At 60.5% G+C, this 20917-nt stretch overlaps 1 protein-coding gene across 1 annotated transcript; it reads right to left on the reverse strand.

Annotated features, from left to right (window-relative positions):
- Positions 1-13: 13 nt before the first annotated feature.
- LONP1 (lon peptidase 1, mitochondrial) lies at positions 14-20365 on the reverse strand. The gene is made up of 18 exons (XM_026481168.4): positions 19821-20365; positions 16954-17042; positions 16154-16273; positions 14529-14760; positions 12713-12774; positions 12020-12149; positions 11479-11562; positions 10246-10466; positions 9304-9442; positions 8234-8412; positions 6090-6177; positions 5545-5667; positions 5345-5461; positions 2775-2915; positions 2283-2448; positions 1578-1795; positions 1327-1491; positions 14-379 (listed from the first exon to the last, which is right to left on the reverse strand). The coding sequence occupies exons 1-18, from the start codon at positions 20247-20249 to the stop codon at positions 203-205; spliced, it is 2880 nt and encodes a 959-aa protein (XP_026336953.2). The 5' UTR covers positions 20250-20365; the 3' UTR covers positions 14-202.
- Positions 20366-20917: the final 552 nt, after the last annotated feature.

A 20917-nucleotide genomic window follows, 5' to 3' on the forward strand; every position in this document is an offset into this window, starting at 1 on the left:
AGCAGCCAAGCAGTACTGGAAAGGGGTTTTAATCATAATTAAATAGTTCATATATGGCAGACACCGTGATTAAGCCGTAATTGAGGTCCTTCAACTCGGGCCTCTGCTGAGCCTCCTGGTGGCTCAGCGGCCCAGAGCTCCTGGCCCCAGTGCCACCTTGGCCCAGCTGGGCCCGTCCGTGCCAGCAGAGCTTGGGCTGCCATCACCGCTCCACTGCCAAGGCCTCTGGCTGCTCCTCGGGGAAGGCAATGTTGAAGATCTCGCGGTAGTGCTCCACGAAATGGACCTCCAGGCCCTCCGTGATGAAGGCAGCCAGGTCATAGAAGTCCTTCTTGTTCTCAGCTGGCAGGACAATGCATGTCACTCCAGCACGCTTTGCCTGGGGGCCAGGGGGAGAGGGGGCGCAGGCAGGTCAGTTGGGACGGCTTGGCCCCGACCAGGCTCCCCTGCACACCCTGTCTTGCAGCTGAGGAAACGGAAGTCCAAACCCCATTCCTGGCCTCTGTTCCCAGGAGCCTCTTCTCCCAGAGCCCCAGTTCTCTGATGAATGACAGTAAGCAGGGCCTTCTGTTTACTGGCTTGACAGCTAAAAGTACATGGGATCTGAACAGATAGCGTGCACTGGAGCGTGCCCGGCCTTGCACAGCCTCAGGGCACCTGTGAGCTCTGGATCCTGGTCTGTGCTGCGCCCACAGTCCTCCAGGGTTCCCACCATCAGGCCCTATTTCACCCAGAGTGCTGCTGCCCGACTACCCCCTTGGGGGACCAAGTTTTCCACTAGCCACCAGGCATCGTCCAGGGACACGGCATGTGCTGCCTTCTTTCATCTCCCATTTTTCAAGTGAGGAAAGCTAGGTGCAGAGAGCCTCTGTTGCCAGCGGTGGACTGCCTTGTGGGCAGGTTGTGGGAGGGGAAGGGGGGTGCAGATAAGGCCAGGTTTCGGAACGCAGGGGATCGAGGGCTGGACAAAGGGGCAGGAGTCCTAGCACTGAGGGGGGAAGCATGGGACCAAGTGTGATGAAGGCAGACCTATCTCTGCATCCCCCATTCTCGGTGCTTGGTTTAAGAGGAAGCAGGTGTCCACCCTACTCCTAACTTAAAAGCAGCGGAGAAGGGAAATGTCCTTGAAGAGGGGGAGGACCACTATGGGGAGGGGCAGCTAGGACACTCCGCCCCACTTGGGCCCAAGTCCCAGTCTGTAAGGGGCTGGTACCCTTCCTTGCCTGCCTGAGGCCTACACCAGCTGTGCAAGGACACAGGACGGTGCAGGGGTGGGGGGCGCCCTCTGGTCCAGACCCACCCCAGGGGGGAGGAAGTGACACTTACCGCAATGGTCTTCTCCTTGATGCCACCCACCGGCAGGATCTTGCCTGTGAGGGAGACCTCGCCCGTCATGGCCAGGTTTGGCCGCACCGGCCGGTCCATAGCCAGGGAGAGCAGGGCCGTGACGATGGTGCAGCCGGCGCTCGGGCCATCCTTGGGGGTCGCACCCTAGCGGGGAGATGCAGGTTGGGGGGGTGGGCGGACTGGATGAGGGCTGGGGACCCGCCAGGGGGCCGGGGAAGCCGGGGGCTCACCTCGGGCACATGCAGGTGGATGTGCGAGGTCACCAGGTAATCATTGGAGGGCTCGTGCTGCATCAGGAAGGCCCTGGCGAAGGTGTAGGCGATGCGAGCACTCTCCTTCATCACATCCCCTAGCTGACCTGTCACCTCCAGGCTTCCGTCCTTGTCCCCCTTGCTGTCCTTGTCTCGGGGCCGCCGAGGGGATGTCTCAACAAACAGCGTGGAGCCTCCTGGGAGACCAGCGTGCAGAGGCTGTGAACCCTGGGACCTCTCCCCCGACCTCATGGGGTGCCTCGGGGACACCCCGCGTTCCCTCTGCCCTCTCCCCCTGGCCTGGTGCCTGCTTCTCCACATCGCAGCGCCGCCACTGGGGCTGCCGCTCACCCGTGCTTTGGGCTGCCCTCGCTGACGTGGACACAGCAAAGGCACAGCCTCACAGCACCGAACCCCAGTTCCTTTAGATCTCAAGTGAGCAGACACTGCGCCATTCCGAGCCAGCCTGTTTGTAGACCACACCCCACAGCACCGCCCTGCGCGCTGGCTGAGCAAGGGCACCTGGACAAGGGCGCCCCCTGCTGGGTGGCAGCCCCAGGGCCAGAGCGACTCCCCTCAATCCAAATAAGGCTTGTGGGGCACTATGCCACCTTACAGACCAATCTCTTCCCTGGCCTCTGGCCTCCCTTCCCGGAGGGGGGCTCGGCGGCATCTGCTGCTCACCCATGGCGGTCCAGGCCAGCCCCATGACCACGCCGGGGGGCGTCACGTCGTACATGCGCTCCACGGTGAACACGGGCTTCCCCACAAAGTCCTGCAGGTTCTCGGGCGTCACCTCTACCAGGTCGGTCTCGCCACTGACGATCTTGTAGGCAGACTTCCGTAACACCTGGGGTGGGCAAGGCAGCAGGGTGGGCGTGGGCCCCTCACCCCACTTGTTTTTAGTTTTTTAACATTGCGGTAAAAGACAAAATAACCATTTCAACCACTTATAAGTTTGCAGCTTCCATGCATCAGATGCATTCACATCTGTCTCCAGAGCGTTCCATCTCCCCACACGGAGACTCTCTGTCCCAAGAAGCACGGACCCCCCACCCCCTGCCCCAGCCCCAGCTCCCACCAGCTCCTGTCTGTGTGGCCGGGACTCCTCTGGGGAACTCCTGGGAGTGGGGTCCCGTCTTCCAGGCCGCAGGCCGCAGCCTGCGCTCCGCTCACCTTCTCCACCTGCTTCTGCAGGTTGCGCACGCCGCTCTCCCGGCAGTACTGCTTGATAAGCAGCGTCAGCACGGCGGACGACAGCTTGGCCCTGCTCTCGTCCAGGCCACACAGGGCTCGGGCCTGAGGCACAAGGTACCGCTGGCAGGGGACAAAATGCCATCAGGACCCTGAGCCTCAGGGTCAGGAACCAGTGGTTCTCCTGTGGCCCCCACTTAGCACCGAGCCTTCCCAAGACCCCCGGCTGGCTAAAGACGGAGGGGGACCCAGCACCTGCCTGCACAGACCTCTCAGCTGGGGGCAGGGGGAGCTGGGGAAGGCTGTCCCAGGAGGGGACACCAAAGCCAAGACCTGAGGGGAAGGAGCCAGGGACTCTGGGCAGAGAGCACGGCAGGCCCAGGACCCCCACAGACGCCCAGGCTGCCACCTCCAGACGCTCCCAGGCCTCTGCTCCTGCTGCACCCTCTGCCCAGATTCCACTCCTGTCCTGCCTCCAAATCTCATCCAAGACGCCACTCCTCCACGAAGGTCTCTCCTGATCCCTGGGCTCACCCCACTCACACTGAGCAGCCGCCTTCCCGAGCACAGGAATGGGGAGATCAAGGCTCCCAATTCACCCACAGCCCAGCCTGACTCCTGCCACACAGCAATCATGGGACAGACAGTCCAGAGCACCAACTGGGAGGCAGAAGGCAGCTGAGACACGGGGGACACAACGACACACGTCAGTACGTTTGTCAACAGGTTGGCCCTGAAGCCTCCGGGAGTCCGTGTTCTTCTTGTCCCTTTAAAGGTTTAAAAGTAGTACCCTGCCCAGGTCCCCAAGCCTGTCCCTCCTTGGCGGGGTGGGGAGGCTCCAGGACCCCTATAACTACCTCAGCCAAGAGCTCCTCTGGCTCCCCTCCCACCCCAGGGGACAGGCAGCCGCTGTCAGGCCCCAAGGGCTGGGGCCCAGCGCCCGAGGGCTGCGATGAGCTCCGGGAAAAACGTGTTCAACCCATTCCCAGGAAGAAAACACTGGGTCCGGGATGCCTGGGTGGGTCAGTCGGTGAAGTGTCTGTCTGCCTTTGGCTCAGGTGATAATCCCATGCTCCTGGAATCAGTCCACACTGGGCTCCCTGCTCAGCGGGAGCCTGCTTCTCCCTCTGCCTGCCGCTCCCCTGCTTGTGCTCTCTCTCTCCCCCGCCCTCTCTCTGGCAAATAAATAAATAATATCTTTGAAAAAAAAAGAAAACACTAGGTCAGAAACACCTTCCCTTTTCTCTGAAAGGAAATCTGGCTCTCTGCTTCATTCTTTAGGGTAGGAATCCAGCCCCGGGCCTAGGGAGACCGCTAACAACTAAGAAATGCACCGAGACCTGAATCCCAGGTGACCCCTGGCCTAGGACACGTGTTCCATGGTCACAACTCGAGGCCCCACAGCTGGCGGGAAGACAGGTGGAAGGGGCACTGGCCCTGAAAGCAGCCGAGGGGCCCCAGGCTGCCCCTGGGACAGGTGTGCTGCGGGACAGGGAGCAGCACACTAACGGGGCAGGGCATGACACTATCAGGACCGAGCACAGAGTCCCCAACGCTGCACAGGTAGCTTGTGCCCGGAATGCCCAGTAGAGACTGTGTTCTCGCCAACATCACGCTCAAGGCTCTCTCCCCCTTATTCCTCTTCCGGGGCCCAGGAGAGTGGGGTAGAAAAAATCTGTACTCGGTAGGTCTCTGATCCCAGGTCCGGACCCAAGAGTTTCCAAGACCCTGGCATTTTCAGAGTGGCAGGGTGAGCGGGGCAGCTGCTGGTACCTATGAAATAGCCCCTTGGTCTGAGGGCTGGAACGGTCAGCCTCGCCCTTGAGCCCCAGGCACAGAGGGCTGCAGGTACAGTCAGTCACCAGTGGCTAATGATTTACTCAACGACGCACGTGGAATGAAGCGTCCAGAAACACCCTAGACTGTGGAGCTAGGAGACCGCGGACCCGCTGCGAGGCGCTGGGAGGGGGGCGTGCCCAGGGAGCGCATAGAAGCCCCTGCCCCGTGCTGGGCTCCATGCAGCTGTTCCGGCTGTTCCCTGGTTGTATCCTTTATAATAAACTGGTAAGGAAGGAAACTGTTCTCCTGAGCTCCGTGAGCCGTGACACCAAACCATCAAACCCAAAGGGGAGGTCAGGGGAACGCCTGACTGCCAGCCAGTCGGTCAGAGGAAAGCGAGCCCTGGAATGCGCAACTGGCGTCCGAAGCAGTCGCAGCCTGTGGGCCGGAGCCCCCAGCCCTCGGAGTCGGACGCCACCTCCAGGAGGAGCGGAACGGGAGCTACTGGACGCCCAGTCAGAGAAGCGGGTGGGGTGGGGAAGTGCCCTCGCTGGGGTCAGACGTGCGCAGTTACACGGTTCACAGCAGGCCTCACCTCTGCTCTCGGCAATACTCACAACTCCACGAGTGGGCAGACCCCGGCCATCCCCCCTCCGAGCAGGGCCACAGCTCTGGTTAGGGGCCTGCCACTCGGTGCTCAAATATGCCTTGAGCCCCAGCTGCAGTGGGGTACCCTCTTCTGTCCAGAGCTGGGGTGAGGGTCCTGCCCTCACCTCTGCGATGGCGAGCTTCTCCTGGGCCACGTAGCCAGACACGTTGATCATCTCCATCCGGTCCCTCAGCGGCTCAGGGATGGTCTCGGTGACATTGGCCGTGCAGATGAACAGCACCTGGGGAAGGCGGCAGGGGGGTACCGGAGGACTGGCCACCCTGACTCTCCCCACAGGGCCCAGCTCCCTGGCAGGACACACACCTTGGACAGGTCCACGGGCACATCCAGGTAGTGATCCAGAAAGTTGGCGTTCTGCTCGGGGTCCAGCAGCTCAAGCAGTGCTGACGAGGGGTCCCCCTGGTAGCCCCGGCCTATCTTGTCTACCTGAAGGGGCAGCAGAAGGCGGCTAGTTTGGGCACCTGTCCTGCTCCCCATGTCTGCTCACCAGACACCCTGGCGGGAGGGAGCCAGGAGGGACCAGATTTCACCCGCACCAGGGGCGGGCACTGGGCAAGCCTGGAGCACAAGCAGGTGGGCTGCCATGGGTCCTCCGAGGCAGGACAGAAGCTGTGTCATGAAGGGGCCTGGCGGCTGCGGGGCCACCCAGTGACTAGGGAACGACCAAAACGGCGGGGGCCGCGGGTCTGATCTTGGGCACAGACTCTGCCTGGTCGGCACCGCCTGGAGCTCTGGCCCAGGAAGGCCCAAGGGACCATGTCCGGCCTTGGGGAAGGGTGCCGGGAACGTAGGCTGCGCTGCCTCGTCCGCGCCGAGCCCGGCCGCGCCCAGCCCCTCGTTGTGCGCACCTCGTCTATCAGGATTAAGGGGTTCTCCGTCTTGGTCTTCTTAAGACACTGGATGATCTTTCCCGGCATGGCGCCCACATATGTCCGCCTGGGGGCAGAGCAGAGCAGGAGCGGCTGACCCCCCGCCCACCTGGGGCTGGCCACGCCGGCACCCACAGGCCCAGCTCGCAGACAGCACCAGGATCTCAGGGTACCACCTGGCCTCCATGGAGGGCCGCCCAGCGGCGGCAACGGGAAATGCAGAGCGGTGGCAACAGGAAATGTGGAGGCGGCGTGGAGGCTGGCACGAGCGGACAGCTACCCCAACGGCCTGTGCTCTCCAGCAATGGGAATGTCGGCCTCGTCCCCCAGCTCCGACTCGGGGCAGGGAACAGACGCAACACCAGGTCTCACTCAGACCCGTCCCCACAGCCAGCACCTCCTATCCGGATGGTGAAACCCAGCCCACACTGCCCAACCCAACAGAACAAGAGAGATCAGGAGCAGCCAGGTGCTGACGGCAGAAACGTCCCCCCGACCCAGGTCCTCCCAGGCACAGCATGGCCTCCGAGGTCTCGGGGTCACTGGGCCCATGGCCCGGACCTGGCTGGCACTTGCTGGACTGTTTCTTGACCACGTCCTTGCTCTACTGTCCCAGCTCAGCTGCGGGGGTCTGGCACTCAGAGAGAGTAAGGCAGACACGAGTCTTGTGCCTGCGAGGTAAGACCCAGCAAGGCAGACAGATGGCCCACCAAACGAAGGAGATCATGAGGTTCAATAAACTTTATACACGCTACAAAGAGAAGGAAGGACAGGGGCTCTGGAATGCCATTTCAGGGGTGTTAAGGTGGAGATACAGAATGTCTTAGGGAAACGTTCTGAGCAAAAGAAGTGAAGAGGCAAGCTGTGTGGGTATTTGAAAGTAGAGGGTTGTCTGTGGGAACAGCCTGTGCAAAGGTCCTGGGGCAGGGGCAGGCCTAGGCCTGGTATACTGAAAGCCCCTATGGCTGGAGCAGAGTGAGTGAGGGGGGAAGAAGGAGGAGGAGAGAGGGAGGAAGCAAAGAGGGCGGGGTGTGCTGGGCCTTGCAGGCCTCAGTGTGGATTTGGGCTTTTACCCTGAGGGAGGAGGAAGCCCTGGAGGGCTGCGGACAGAAGAGGGTGTCACTGCTGTTACAATAGGGTAAGAGCAGTAAATTCCCTGTTCTCATCCTTGTTTGGGATCCCAGACCCAACATCAGCACAGAATACCTGTCCCTGCCTTCTTGGGCCCCTCTCCCTTGCTGACTCACCCCGCAATGTTACAGACATGCACCTGTTTAAAAACTCTGCCAAGGCCTCTTCTCGGCCTGGGTGAATGGTGCTTGGCCACACTCTCAGGCGTTCTCTGAGCCAAGGGCCCAGGTGACGCCAGGGCCTGACTCTGCCCCCCCCCCACACTTCTTCCTGAGCTCCTCCCAGCTCAGACCCCAGCCCTGAGCCAAGAACCTGCGCGGCTGCCCCACCCCTCCCCGGCACCACCGCAGCCTGGAGGCTCCTCGCCCGCCCACTCCCGCCTCCACGGCCCTGCCACACTCCAGGTGCCTTCTCTGAGCTCCTGCAGCCCACACGATCCTTGTACTCCTGTCACACTTGCGTCTCACCAAAACTACCCAGGAAGCTACTCCAAGAACCACCCTCGGCAGAGGCCAGCGTGGCGGGAAGCCCCGGGAAAACACGCCATGGCCGCCCCAATGGAAGGGCGCGGGCACACAGACCGGCGGTTTCCAGACCCTGGACGCGGGCCTGGAGGGGGAGCAAAGACCCAGGAGAGGTGCTGAGGCCTCACTGGCGTGCCGCCCTGTCCTCAGTGGGGACACTGCCTCACCCTTGGCTCCAGTCCACAGTCCTGGACACAGAGAACTCTGGCCCCAGAGCCAGGGGAGCTGAACTGGGTAGGATGGGAGCTGGAACTAGCACCAGCCGAGGAAGAAACACTCCTGGTGGTCTGCCCTCCTGGTGGCTGAGAGGCCAAGGTTTTGAGCCAACGTTTGCGCGGCTGGACTCAGCCAGGCCTGCAGTCAGTGGATGGCCGCGCTCATCGGTCACTTAGCCCAGCGTGAGCAGAGGTCACCGCTCGCCGCTGACACCCCCTCACACACACAGGAACGGAGCCAGGCCAAGCCTACCTGTGCCCTTTGATCTCGGCCACGTCCGTCATGCCCCCGACGCTGAAGCGGAAGTACTCGCGGTTCAGGGCACGGGCGATGGAGCGGGCAATGCTGGTCTTGCCCACGCCAGGGGGACCATAGAAACAGAGAATCTTGCCCTGGGTGGAGCCTCGGAGTTGGCTGACAGCGATGAATTCCTGCAGGCAGAGGCGGGCTCCCATGAGACACGCGCCGTCCTTTCTGCAGGACCGGGGGCCCTGCCTGATGTGAGCCTCGCCACTGTCACGCTGACTTTCAAGCCTCTGGGGCCTGTGGAAGGGACGAGGCCTGTCCCAGAGGGGCTGAGCTGACTGGAAGGCTCACACGCCCCAGGAAGGGCAGTGACCCACTGTGGGTGACCAGGGCGCCAAACCAGGCTGGTAGTAACCCCTTCCTCCCACATCCTGGACCGTATCGACCCTCTCGCTGCTCCAGCCACGGCCTACTGGCCCTGAACCAGGCCCGTCTCGTGTCGTCTCAGGCACTACTCTTGTCCCTCCTCAGAAACCCGAGGCCCCTGGAGCAGGCTGCCCGGCCCAGGCTGCCCTTGCCACCTCTGAGCTGCTCCAATGCCAGTCTCTCCCCCTGGAGCCCTCCCTCTCCTTCCTCGGCCTCCGATGACCCCCGCCAGCCCTGCCTCAGCCAAGGCCCTCCTGGACCCTAGACGAGAAATTCCCCAAGGGGCTCCTCTGGGACCCCCACCAACATGGGGGAGGCCTAGGTCCCGAATCCAGACCACGACAGACCCAGCCCCTCAGTGCCCGCCCTGGGTGCTTGGAACAAATGCCTAGGAGGTGGGACTGTGGCGCCCAGAGGCGGCTTCGAGCAGCCTGTGCCCAAGGACCTGTGGGAGGGGTGCAGGCGGGCCTAACTGGGACGGTGGGGGGAAGGCCTGGGACCCAGGGGAGGGGTGCAGGGGGCCTCACTGGCATGGGGTGGGGGGGAGGGAGAAGCCTGGGACCCAGGGGAGGGGTGCAGGGGACCTCACTGGCATGGGGTGGGGGGAGGGGGAGGCCTGGGACCCAGGGGAGGGGCGCGGGGGGCCTCACCAGGATGCGCTTCTTGACATCCTCCATCCCGTAGTGGTCCTCCTCCAGCACTGCCTGGGCCCGGGCCAAGTCCAGATTCTCGTTGCTGTACTTGCCCCATGGGATGGACGTCAGCCAGTCCAGGTAGTTACGAGTGACGCTGCCAGGGAACAGACCAGAGCCGGTGAGCGGGGCCCGGCCAGCTGCCCAGCACTGCCGCCAGCCCGCGGTACTGGCGCCCACTGAGCCTGACGCATGAAGCACGGCCAGCGTGCCCCAGCTGGCGGAGCCAGTAACCGGCGAAGGCCGCGTGGTGGGAACTGCAGAGCCCCCAGCACAGCGGCTCGGCCCGTTTCCTGGCCCAGACACAGCGAGCACGAGGACTGCTCAGAATCCCGTTCCATGGAGGCAGCAGGGGTAAAAATGGAAGAGGACTTCACCCAGGGGATACGTGACACAGGCCTGGCTAGGGGCAGATCAGCACTGCCGGGAGAGAGACCCCAGGCTGGGAGCTGCGCACCCAGGGGGCAAGGCGGAGCCCCCAGGAAGACACGCTGACTTCCTGGCTCTCAAGGCCACGCAAAGGAGGGAACAGAAGGAGAGGGGTCCTGGCTGAAAGCCCTGCTCAAAGCCAGACATCCCTGGGTTCAAATCCCGGTCCCCACCCACCAGCCCAGCGGGCCTGCTCACTGACTGACTTCTCTAAGCATAAGTTCTCCAGCTGGGAAACAGGTGACAAAGAAAAGGGCGTTCTGCACGGCGGCGCCGAGACAGGACGGTCACAGGCCAAGTGCTTCTCAGGCGCCCAGTGTGACCAGAGGGTGGCCAAGGGACCCACCCTCCCGGCTTCTGGGCCTGGCATCCTGGCCCCTGGCGGGTCAGCGGCTTGGCTGAGGCACGAGAGGGGGCCGCCCTCGAGGGTGGACGCCACGCAGAGACGGGCACAGCCCCCAGGACGCTCACTTGAACTCGGAGGAGTGGTTGTCCAGCAGGCCCAGCTTGCTCAGCTCCTCATCCACGACGTCCATGACGTGCTTGGGGACCACGAGCTCCTTGAGCCGCTCGCGGAACTTCTCCTCAATGGCGTCCTTGTCCTCCTTCTCCAGGCCCAGCTCCTTCTTGATGATCTTCAGCTGCTCCTGCAGGAGGTACTTGCGGTGCGTCTGCTTGATCTTCTCCTCCACCTGCAGGCCCGACGGGCCACGGTCAGAGCGCACTCAGTGCACGGGAGCGCGCACACGCGTCCGCGGACTGCCAGGGGTCGGGGGCGCGGCTTCCTCCGGACACAGAAGGAAAGCCCGAGAGCCGCCACCCACTCCCTCCCCCTCGAACCCAGTCTCCCTGAGCCGGGCCTGGAAAGAAACAGTGCCAAGAGCGGAGAGGACTCGCTCTTCAGTCCTGACTGCGACCAGGTGAAGCTCGCTTGACGCTGGGCACCTCCCACGGGCGAAGGGCTCCTCTGGACGGACAAGGCCGCCGAGCACCCAGGCCGGCTACAACCCCCATTCCTGAGTCCCATCGGAGGCGCAGTAAGAACTGCCTTGTGCAGGGGGCGCCTGGTGGACTCAGCCAGTGGATCATGTGACCTTGTTCTCGGGGTTACGAGTCTGAGCACCACACTGGGGGTAGACACAAATAAATACTAAAACGGGGGGGGGGGGTGCCTGGGCAGCTCAGTCGGTTAACCGTCTGCCCTCGCCTCAGGTCAGGATCTCAGGGTCCTTGGACCGAGGACCACGTTGGGCCTCCTGCCCAGAGGGGAGCCTCCCCCTCCTCCCGCTCGTGCTCTCTCAATAAATAAAATCTTAAAAAAAAAAAAAGTTGCCTCGAGCTAATAACCAAGTATTAAAAATTTTCCAATTAGAGATGTGACCAGAAAGTATTTTCTAAAATAAAGCAAAGCAGAAAAAGCCAGTCAATTCTGAAAAACAGCACGACTGGTAAGCAACCGACGACGCAGGCAGCCCGCGGATCTGCCCACAATCGGGAAGGTGGGCCACAGACCACAGAACGTTGGGGAAACAGAGCTTCAACCTGTCCGAGGCTGGGTCCCAACGTGCAGCATGCTCCCAGGACGCTGAAGCTAGAGCAGTGCCCCGCCGCGACGGGGGGCATCCGGGCCGGCTTCCCCGCCCCGAACCGGAGTGACACCGCACGCCGCCCTCCCCGCGCGGTGGGTCCTCAGCCCAGGCTCACCTCGCGCCCCAGGCGCTGCTGCAGCTTGCTCAGCTCAAACTCCTTCTTGAGGAGCGACAGGGCCTTGTACAGCCGCTTGGGAATCTGCCAAGAAAGGGAAGATGCGAGTGACGGTCAGAAGTTGGCATCTCTGTGTGGTGAGCGTGTGGGGGGGACCAGGCACCTCCCAGACGGAGCGCAAACGGGCCAGAGCGACCTGGCCACGTGTCGCCAACTGGAGACAAGCCCCCTCTGACCTAGCAAACCCAGTTCTGCAAACACCTCCTACAGATAAAGTGCGGCACGTCTGCGAGCTGTGGTCGAGAACGTTCGCAGTGGCATCGCTCATTCAGAGCACAAGGCTGATGGCCCAAAACAGCTCCCGCTGAGCGGAAGGCACCGGCGGAGGGAACGCCGGCAGCTGCGAGACAGACCAGGGAGCAGCACGCAGCCTGACCGACCCGGGCGAGCGCGAACCGGACTGGGAAGCGAAACCACGCACAAGCAGCCGGGCTGGGAGGCCGGCCGCCACGGAGATCAGCACGGGCCGGGGTGCACTCACGTTGGTCTCCTCCAGGACGTCCTGCAGCTCGTGGGACTCAGCTCCGGTCAGCGCGGCGCCCATGTCACTCAGGTAGATGGGGTTGTCCACCACCCTCTGGCCCGCCTGCATCATCTGAAGCACAGACTCTCTGGAAGGGACAGAGGACGCCGCCACGGGGCGCGGGGATGCTGCAGCCGCTCGGGCTGGGCCCCTGGCAGGAGCGCTGGCCTGCGTCTCCCCTCCCCAGCCGCGATGGTCAACGTCCTGGGATGCCCACGGAGAGCCAGGTGCGGACCAGTGGGGCCACCCGTCCTAGAGTCGTGAGACTAACGCCCCCAGGCCCAGACACGAGCCCCCTCCAGCAGCCACGGAGCAACCCCCAAGTGAGATTCCTCCCCTCCGCCCCAGCCGATGACAGAAGGCTTCCGGGCAAATCCAAGCCCTTGCTGGTATGGAGGAGGCAAAGAACCTGCTCTGGGTAAGGCACCACCCTCGCCCTCCCCACACAGAGCCGGCCTGCCGCAAGGGAGGCAGGTCTGTTCACACAGGCCGGGGCCTGAATCTCTGCCCCTGGCAGGGTTTTCTATCAGGATGACACTCTGAGAAAGCCTCCCAGCAACCCCAGCTGCAGAAAGAGGCCCACCGACCCCAGCCGGGCCTCGGCGAGGGTCAACCACACACCAGGACCGGGGAACGGCGCCGGAGACCCACCTGTAGAGCGGGTTCAAGGCAATGATGTCCCGGATGGTCTTCACAATCTCGGCGGTCAGGGCCTGGCGAACAGGGAGGCTGCCATCGGTCCCGGGGGCCAGCAGGGGCTGTGGCGCAAGGAGCCCCTCCCGCCTGGCCCAGGCCAGGGATCGTCTCAGATGCCCGGGAGCGCAGCCTGAATCCACCAGTCACAGGGACTCAGGATCAGGACAGTAAGGATGAAAACCAACGCCTACCTCCTTACACCATGCTGAACCTTGACCTTAAAGTCAGCCATTTTGAGGAAAAAAGGGTGACAAGGGATTTCTTTATTCCTTTATTTCAAGCGTGAGCCTCACAACCAACACCCTTCTCCTCAACCTCAGCACACCCTGGTCTGAATTCTCCTCTGTCCGGGGACGGGCCTGCGAGTCACCAGGGCTCTCAGCCTGTCCCCTCCCAGAACCTCAGGTCCTGGCTCCCCGAGGAGGTGGAGGGGCCCCTCTGCTGTGGATACCACAGGCACCACTGCCACAGCGAGGCCAGTAATGCTTCCGGCGGGACCGTGGACAGTTTATGGTGAACCACTGGAACCTGGTGATTTCCAGAAGGCGGCTCCCAGCATACCACACCCCAGTGAGGGCACAGGTGGGGACGGAGAGAGCGGCCACCACGCGTTCCTTCACTGCAAGCACCCAGCCTCTAGTTAGGGGTTTGTCCCTGAACTGATGGGGCTGACCTTCCAGAAGGAGCCTGCAGAGGGCAGCTAGAGGCCCGCGGCACCTGCACGGACAAACACGAGCCTGTGGCCTCAAGTCTCTCGGATTCTTTTCCCTGCGGCATCTACGAATCTCATCAGTGAATTTAACTTTCTCCCACTACCGATCCTCACAGGAAACTAAAGCTCTGCTGTCCAGTCCAGCAGCCAGGGGGCAGCTCCTCACATCCAAATAAATCAGAATTAAGACAAACCCCGACGTTTCGTCCCTCGGTCACACCAGCCACAGATCGAGCGCTGACCACCGCGGGGCTGATGGCACAGAACCAGAGACCACTTCCATTACCACGGCAAGTTGTCCTGGACGGCGTGGCCCTGTGGGTCTGACTGCTGCCCTGGGCCGCTGGCAGAGGCAGCCAAACCCCTCCCAGCGCCCGGGGCAGACATCACCAATGGACCCCAGCTTTCCCCGCCAAGCTCAGAAGCCTCCAGAACTCTGTTCGACACAGCACCACAGGAGCAGACCGAGGCTGCTGGCTGGCTACGCACGGCGTGTTCTCCCCAGCGAGGCCCACGACGCCGGGACGCACACCGGTAAGGCGCCTTCGATTACCTCTGCCTTTCCTCACCCCCACCCACTGGAAACAGGTCCCCTGCCTCTAACCTGCACTAGGAGAACGGGTGGAAGGACATCACCCACCACCTTGACAGCTGGCTCGATAAGCTACGAAGACAGCAGGCAAGCCTGCATCCGGGGTCAAGGCGGCCAGAAGGCTGCTGCTTTCTTATCTAGAAGCCACGGGTCACGGTGAGTGGGCCCTGCTCCCTTCCCAGAGCCCTGGGCTTGAGGGGAAGGAGCCAGTACGGAAAGAAGGCCGGGGGCTCCTGAGCAGCTCACAGGGGCTGGCGCTGGACCCAGGTTCCAATCCTGCCTCCCTCACGGGCAGCTAAGGACCCCAGGACATTTCCTTTACCTTCTAGATCCCAATTTCTTCCCAGGACTTCGGGGGGAGGGGAGCACTTTTTGCATTCCACGAGAACCTGACGGCTTTAATGGGCTAGAGCCTCGGTGGCATGTCCCCTGCTCAGGTGGGTCCCTGGGCGGGGGCAGCGACTTACTTTCACTTCTTCCGTGACCTGGAAGTCCTCGTGGACGACATTCTCCACCTCCACCATGAGCACCTCGCCGGGGGGCCCCGAGGTGGGTTCCGTCATCACCTCCACGTGCTGCCCGCTGCTCAGCTCCTCCTCCGCCTCCTTCTTGCCCCGCTTCGCCTTCCTGCGCGGCTTCTGCTTGTTCTCGGCTTCGGCCTCCTCGGGCTCCACCTCCAGCTGTCTGTTGATGTGAATCCTGAAGACGGAGACGAGGCAGATATGAAGCTGCCAGGGCTTCTGGTGCTGGCCACAGAGGGACCTGTGGGGCCCAGGAGCTGGAGACCAAGCCGCTGTCTCAGAACCCCAAGGCTAGCACCCCCCACCCCCAGCACACAGCTGGCCTCCAGCTGACCCAGCCATTCCGTGTTCCACGCCAACACCCCGCTGTCCTCTGCGAACATCTGAAGGCCGACGGGTAAGCCAGCAGCACCCAGCTCGGGGGCCCATCCCAAGTTGTTGGCTGCACCGAGCACAGCCCGACTCTAGGACTCCGCCTGTCCCTCCCTCGGCCTTCGTGTTGTTCAGGCCTCAGTTCAAGGGCACCTCCACAAAGAGGCCCTCCCTGCCCACTCTGTGTGAGGTCCATCCTGTCTATGCCTTCTCCTCACTCTGTTCATCTTCGCGTCCCCCCAGAGCTCCCACCACCTTCAGAATTCAGCTGGTGACCGGCTTTGAAGCTCAAGTCCTCCCCTCCTGGGGGTAGGGGGTAGGCCTATTTCTGGCCCACACCCTAGTACCCAGCAGACACCAGCGGTTAGGTGACGTGAATGCAAACATGCCACTTCACCTCTCGGCTCTCTCCTGTCACATGAGGTAACTAACTGTCCCCTTGCCTGGAGGGCCGGCTTGAGAGCTGGCGGGATGGGGACCCAGTGCCCAGCTGACCCCAGCAAACCGCATAAAGGAGGCCTGGCCCCTGGAGCCAGCAGGACTCCTTCCGTAAGGCCCCTCACAGGTCAGGACAGCACTGGGTAGCCACCGCTGTTTTTATTCATTTTCTTGCATCTTCTACTCCCTCCACCTCACACATGCCCCCAGGAGAGAGCAGCAGCCTCCTTCCTCTAACGTGAGCAGATGAAGACGGGTGCAGGGGCTTCGTGTGGTGGGACCACCACCAGGACCTTTCACAGAATCAGCGCCTAACACACCCCGTTTCCCGAGTGTGTTCTGGGGGTGCTGCCTTTCTGACGAGGAAATGGGTCTGGCTGAGTGAAAAACCACAACACTAAGCTGGGCATCCAGCAGGATTTGCAGGCAGAAGCAGACAAGGCTCCTGGGGAAAAGCACGCCCACTGTGAACAGCAGACCCCGAGACACACTTCAACGTGCGACACGAGGCAACCTGCTAGTTCACGCTTGTGATGCTTTTGTGAGTCATGTGCGTAAAAGATACAACCTGTCACTGACCACCCATACTGCCACTTTAACAAGAGGGACCCGGAGGTGACCTGTCTCCACCATCTCCAGCTTTCACCTAGCCCCTGCAGTGACAAGGCCGTAGGGCTGAGCAAGAAGGACGGGTGATACCAGAACCTGGGGACACTCAGCGCCTCTGCTCCTGCACCATCCACTCACTCGGGGCCCCTCACCTTCTGTGTCCCATGACAATCATGCGCAGTTTGTCCCCAAGGTCTTGCATCTCGTGGATCTGGACAAACGTCCCCGTGTGGTAGACCTCATCCAGGCTCTCGACCACGTCAGACTCATTGCTAAGGGTCAGGGACACAAAGGTACATGGTCACAGGCCCTGATTCTCAGTGGGATGTCTCGGGTGAAGAGGGAGGAGGAAGAGAAGAGAAATAACCCTGCCAGCCTCAACTGAAAACCGAGGGCAACCCCCTCGCTCCCACAGGTGCCGCAGAGCCCCGCAGAGTGCCTGCCAGCTAAGGGCGGCCCCTGGCGGCTGCCACCAGGCACACGGGTGCGCAGCTCCTAGGCTAAGTCAGCTGTAAAGACAGGCCCAGACAGAAGGGATTTCATTCCACGCCTCCCGCCACAGAGCCTGCTTAGAACAGACCTTCTAACTCAGAAGTGGAACGAATTCCCACCTGGAGTCAAGGTGGATGTACCTGGAGCTGTACTATCTGCCCTGCTAGCTCTGCTCTGAAGCGACCTCACAGGTGGGGTTACCACCAAAGGTCCTGGAGGCGAAGTTCCACCCACCACCCCCACCCCTGCAACTTGACAATACATGAAACCTAGAGCTGAGCCGGGTCTTCAGCCCAGACTAAAAAAGTATGCTCGGCTCCTGGCCTTGTGCTCCGTAGGTTTTGCTTGATTCCTTCCAGGTCAAAGGTCAGAGGTCCAGGCTACTCTATGGAGCAGGACTTGTGGTGAGCTACACTCCAGGGCAACTTCAACGAAGGCGTGAAGGAAAAGTTACACTTACTTGTCATCCCTCTTGAGAAAGACGCCAGCATATGGCTGGGCGAGACGGACTTTCCTCCTTAGCAGCTCAACCAGCTTCTTATTTTTAACCTAGCATGACAATGATCCCAAAGTGAAACGCAGGGCAGGTTTTCTAGCTGACATTTTGACAGTAGTTCTAGCGTTTTGTAGATTATTCTCCAGACTATGCTAACCTGACCCAGGACACTACCCAACACAGTCCAGGAAGTCCCAAACCAAAAGCACACACACAAAGGCGTAGAGAATGTAGTGGACAGGTTGACAGGGCTGCATTCCCTGGTGGTTTCCCCCACTCTCTATAGAAAACTTGAAGCAGAACAATGGCCAGAACCAAGAAATTGATTTAACTTCCAATTTCAAGAGCTTGTCAGAGGTGAACTGTCTTTGCTTGAACATCTAGACTACTCTGATTTTATCAATGTCAGAAGGACAACACTAAATGTGCGTAATTCCACTGTGGCCCATCCCACAGGCTGGCAACTTCCTCCAATTTGGGTTCAAGTATTTCCCAATCACATCTACATCCTTTTCGTCAAGGACTGAAAGCCCCAGGATGACAACGCATCATCTTGATGTCATTTCAATGGCAGAAAGAGGGCTAATATCTTCTAGGGAACATCTGATGGGGCAGGTGCACAGACGTCTGTAAGACTCAAGTGATTTCCTTCCAGCGGGCATTGATTCCCACGCCAGACTCTGATTACACTTAAGGGCCCTCAAACTTCAGTAGCATTGGAATTACCTGGAGGACTTGCTAGACAGATGGCTGGGCCCCAGCCCTGGAGTTTCTTGACAGAGAAGGCCTGGAGTGGGCCTGAGAATCTGCATTTCAAACAAGCTCCCAAGTGATGCCGATGCTGTTGGCCTCAGCACCACAGTTTGAGAACCAGTGTTCTAACTCATCCCTTAACAGGGGCTCTTAACTTGTGGTGCAGAATTCCTGACCCTACGGATGTATTTTTCCCAGAGAAAAGGTCCATGACAGCCATCAGGATGGATACATGACCCACCACAAATTAAGAGCCACTGATCTATACTGAGAGGCCACTAATAAGGGGAGAAACTACAGGGACAAGTTAGCCACAGCCCGTGTCAACCACAGAATCAGGAGTAGAGCTCTGCCAACAGGTTCAGAAACCTTTACCCACGGCCATGGAAGTTTCCCTAATTCCTCTCTGATAACAGCTGCTGCATCTTAGCTCTTGCCTCCTCCCTCTGGCAGGACTCCTTGTTGTCGCTGACAAGGTAACAAAAACAGAAATACAGTGCATACCATGTGTCAGTCTCACGCTTTCCACAGCGATTCATTTAACCCTCCTGGCTAACTCCGGGTGGGCAGACAGAACCTCCAGGAGGAATCATCTCTCTGGGCACAGGGCACAAGAGGCATCTGCCCCTTTGCAGGACTGAAGAGACCGTAGCTGAACACTCCTGGCCCTAGAGGTCGGCTAGGGTCAAGGACAGGAAAAAGGCCTCCAGGACAAGCTTCTGAAATGTCAGGAGTGTATCATACTGCAAACAATAGCAGCAGCTTCTGATTTAGATATTAGGCTATTCCTCTGACTTACCTCCCGGACCAGCTCTAAGAACTGAGGTATGATAATGATGCCCATTTCACAGATGAGAAAATGGAGGCCCAGAGGACCAGCTTTCTGAAGGTGAAGGAGCTATGGATGGTGGAGCCAGGATATGAACCCATAGGCTCTGGGGCCTGCAAGTAACCACTACTCAAAACCAAGGAAGGCCCTTGAAGAGTAGCGCGGACACACGCAATCAGCAGGTGGGAGAGGAGGTGGGAGCGGCTCCTCCAGTCCTGAGATTTGTTTAGCAAAGACTAGAGTATGAGGGAGAGGCTGGAGAGTGAATGCAGAGGCTGACTCATCATATGACCTTGCTCAGTTAACAGATAACCTTTCACCAAGGACTCTAATTTCCACGTTTTAAAAAATAGAGGGGAGGAAGGCATTTGGGTCCTTCCTACTCTAAAAACTCAAGTTCCTTGCACTCATGTTGCTTTCTATTACATCACCCCAGTCCATCATCCCCACCCCCTTGGCTCTTAGTCTGAAATGATCTTGCTTAATGTCTCTTCCACCAGAATACAAGTTCCTTAGGCACAGGGACTGCATATGACTTGTTTGCTGCTGTATCCCCAGTTCCTGCTACGTAGCAAGAGGTCAAGAACACTCTACTGAATGAATAAACCATGGCTGCATCCCTCTAAGAACATCTGTACCCGACCTTCCTCCTATGCCTCCTGTATTCTATTCCTGGCTTTATTATCCCTATGGTAGTCTTGCCTCCCAACACGTAATTTACTTACTAATCTTATTTATTGCCTCTTGTATCCCGCTAGGACGTAAGCTCCAAAAACAGGAATTTTTATCAGTCCTGTTCACTGTTGTATCCCTAAGAACCGTACCTGGCACGTGGTAAGCGGTCAAGAAATGTTTAAGGGAGGAATGAGTCCTGATCCCAAAGGGACTCGCAACCACACTGCAAACCGCCCCGAGGGAGAGTGTCACGAAACATTTACCAAAACCCACAGAAAAGTAACTGGGCCGTAAGATTGTTCTCTGGTCCGGTCCTTCCCAGCATCGGAGATTTCTATGACTAGGACTCTAACTGGGCAGTCCTAAACTCACTGGGTTCATCAGGGATCTGAAAGGGGGAAGAATCTGGCTCGAGTTCACCAAAGTAGTGAGAAAACAAGGACTCGAACTCCAACTTTTAAGAAACTTCATGCCTGGAAAAAGTTGTGATATGAGGGTGCTCAAGGATCCCTCGGTCCAACCCGCTGCTTGCAGAGCTGGGGAAATTGGAGGCCACGGCGGGGGCGCTCATTACCTCGATAATCTTGATGAAGCGCGGAAACACCGGGTTGCGGGTGACTGCAATGAGCGGCAGGTGCGGGAAGACGTCCGGAATCGTCATAGGAGTCAGCGCCGTTATGATCTGGCCGTCCCCACCCCCTGCGCTGCCCCCCGCGCCCGCGGCTCCATCCTCCGCACCGCCCTCGGAAGCATCCTCGCCGCTGGAGAATGCGCCGCCGCCGCGGCTGTTCGCCTCCCAAAGTCCCCGCCACTGGCCCGTGGCCACGGGGCCTCGACCCCACAGCGCCCAGGGAGGCGCGGCGTCGCAGGCCCGCCGGCCTCTAGGCAACCACACTCCAGCGGCAGTCGGAAGCCGCCCTCCGGCGGCGGCCAGCAGTGGCCGCCGCAGCGCCCAACATCGCGCAGCGTCCCACAACCGCACGTAGCCTGTGCCCGCCGCCATGGCCCGGCCATTCTGGCGACTCACAGGACTTGCGTCATTTCCTCTCGCCCGGCTAGTGCGCACGTGAAATCCCGCGCGTGTCCAGGGGCCCGCTTGGCTGGGGGGGCGGGGGAGGCGGGGCGTGACCCGGAACGGAAAGCGACGGGGTGTGGCTTGCAGGAGCGTGGGGGCGGGGCTCAGCCTCTTCACCTCTTCCGCCTCTTCCGGCCTCCCAGTTGGCGCGCTGCAAGCCCCTTCTGCTCATGTGGAGGGCTGTGGGCACGCTCCAGGGCCCCTGATAAGCGAGCCGTTGGTGCGGCGAGAGCCCCTGTGAGAACGCATAGACAGCCCTGTGCATACACTTGGGCTAAGGCGCGCAGGCGACTTGCGCTCCGACTCTGTAGTGCGACCTGGTTGGTGGATTCGGGTTTCCCGGGACACGCTGTGCGCAAGCTCAAATTAGCCTGCCCACGGGCGGCTGTGTGCGCCCGCCGGAGCCCTTCCCGGTGGCGGTTTCGGGAGACAGTGAACGCATGCTCAGGCCGTAGAAAGCGTGAGCGTCAGTGTGCGCACACCCAGGCACTCAAGGAGGGGGGCGTGTTGAGCTGTGCGCCGTCGCGTTCCCCGGGAGACGAGGTGCGCCTGCTCAGACGCCAGGCCTCCCGCTGGCGGCGGCGCGCTGAGGCTCA

This window comes from Ursus arctos, unplaced genomic scaffold (assembly GCF_023065955.2).
Source record: "Ursus arctos isolate Adak ecotype North America unplaced genomic scaffold, UrsArc2.0 scaffold_14, whole genome shotgun sequence".
NCBI lineage: Eukaryota > Metazoa > Chordata > Mammalia > Carnivora > Ursidae > Ursus > Ursus arctos.

Excerpts from the sequence above, each read along its gene's own strand:
- LONP1 (XM_026481168.4), bottom strand. The coding sequence starts at position 20,249 with ATGGCGGCGGGCACAGGCTACGTGCGGTTGTGGGACGCTGCGCGATGT. Across the intron at positions 14,761-16,153 it reads ATTGTCATGGGACACAGAAG|GATTCACATCAACAGACAGC; the intron begins GTGAGGGGCCCC and ends CTCCGTCTTCAG. Across the intron at positions 10,467-11,478 it reads AGCAGCGCCTGGGGCGCGAG|GTGGAGGAGAAGATCAAGCA; the intron begins GTGAGCCTGGGC and ends TCGGGCCTGCAG.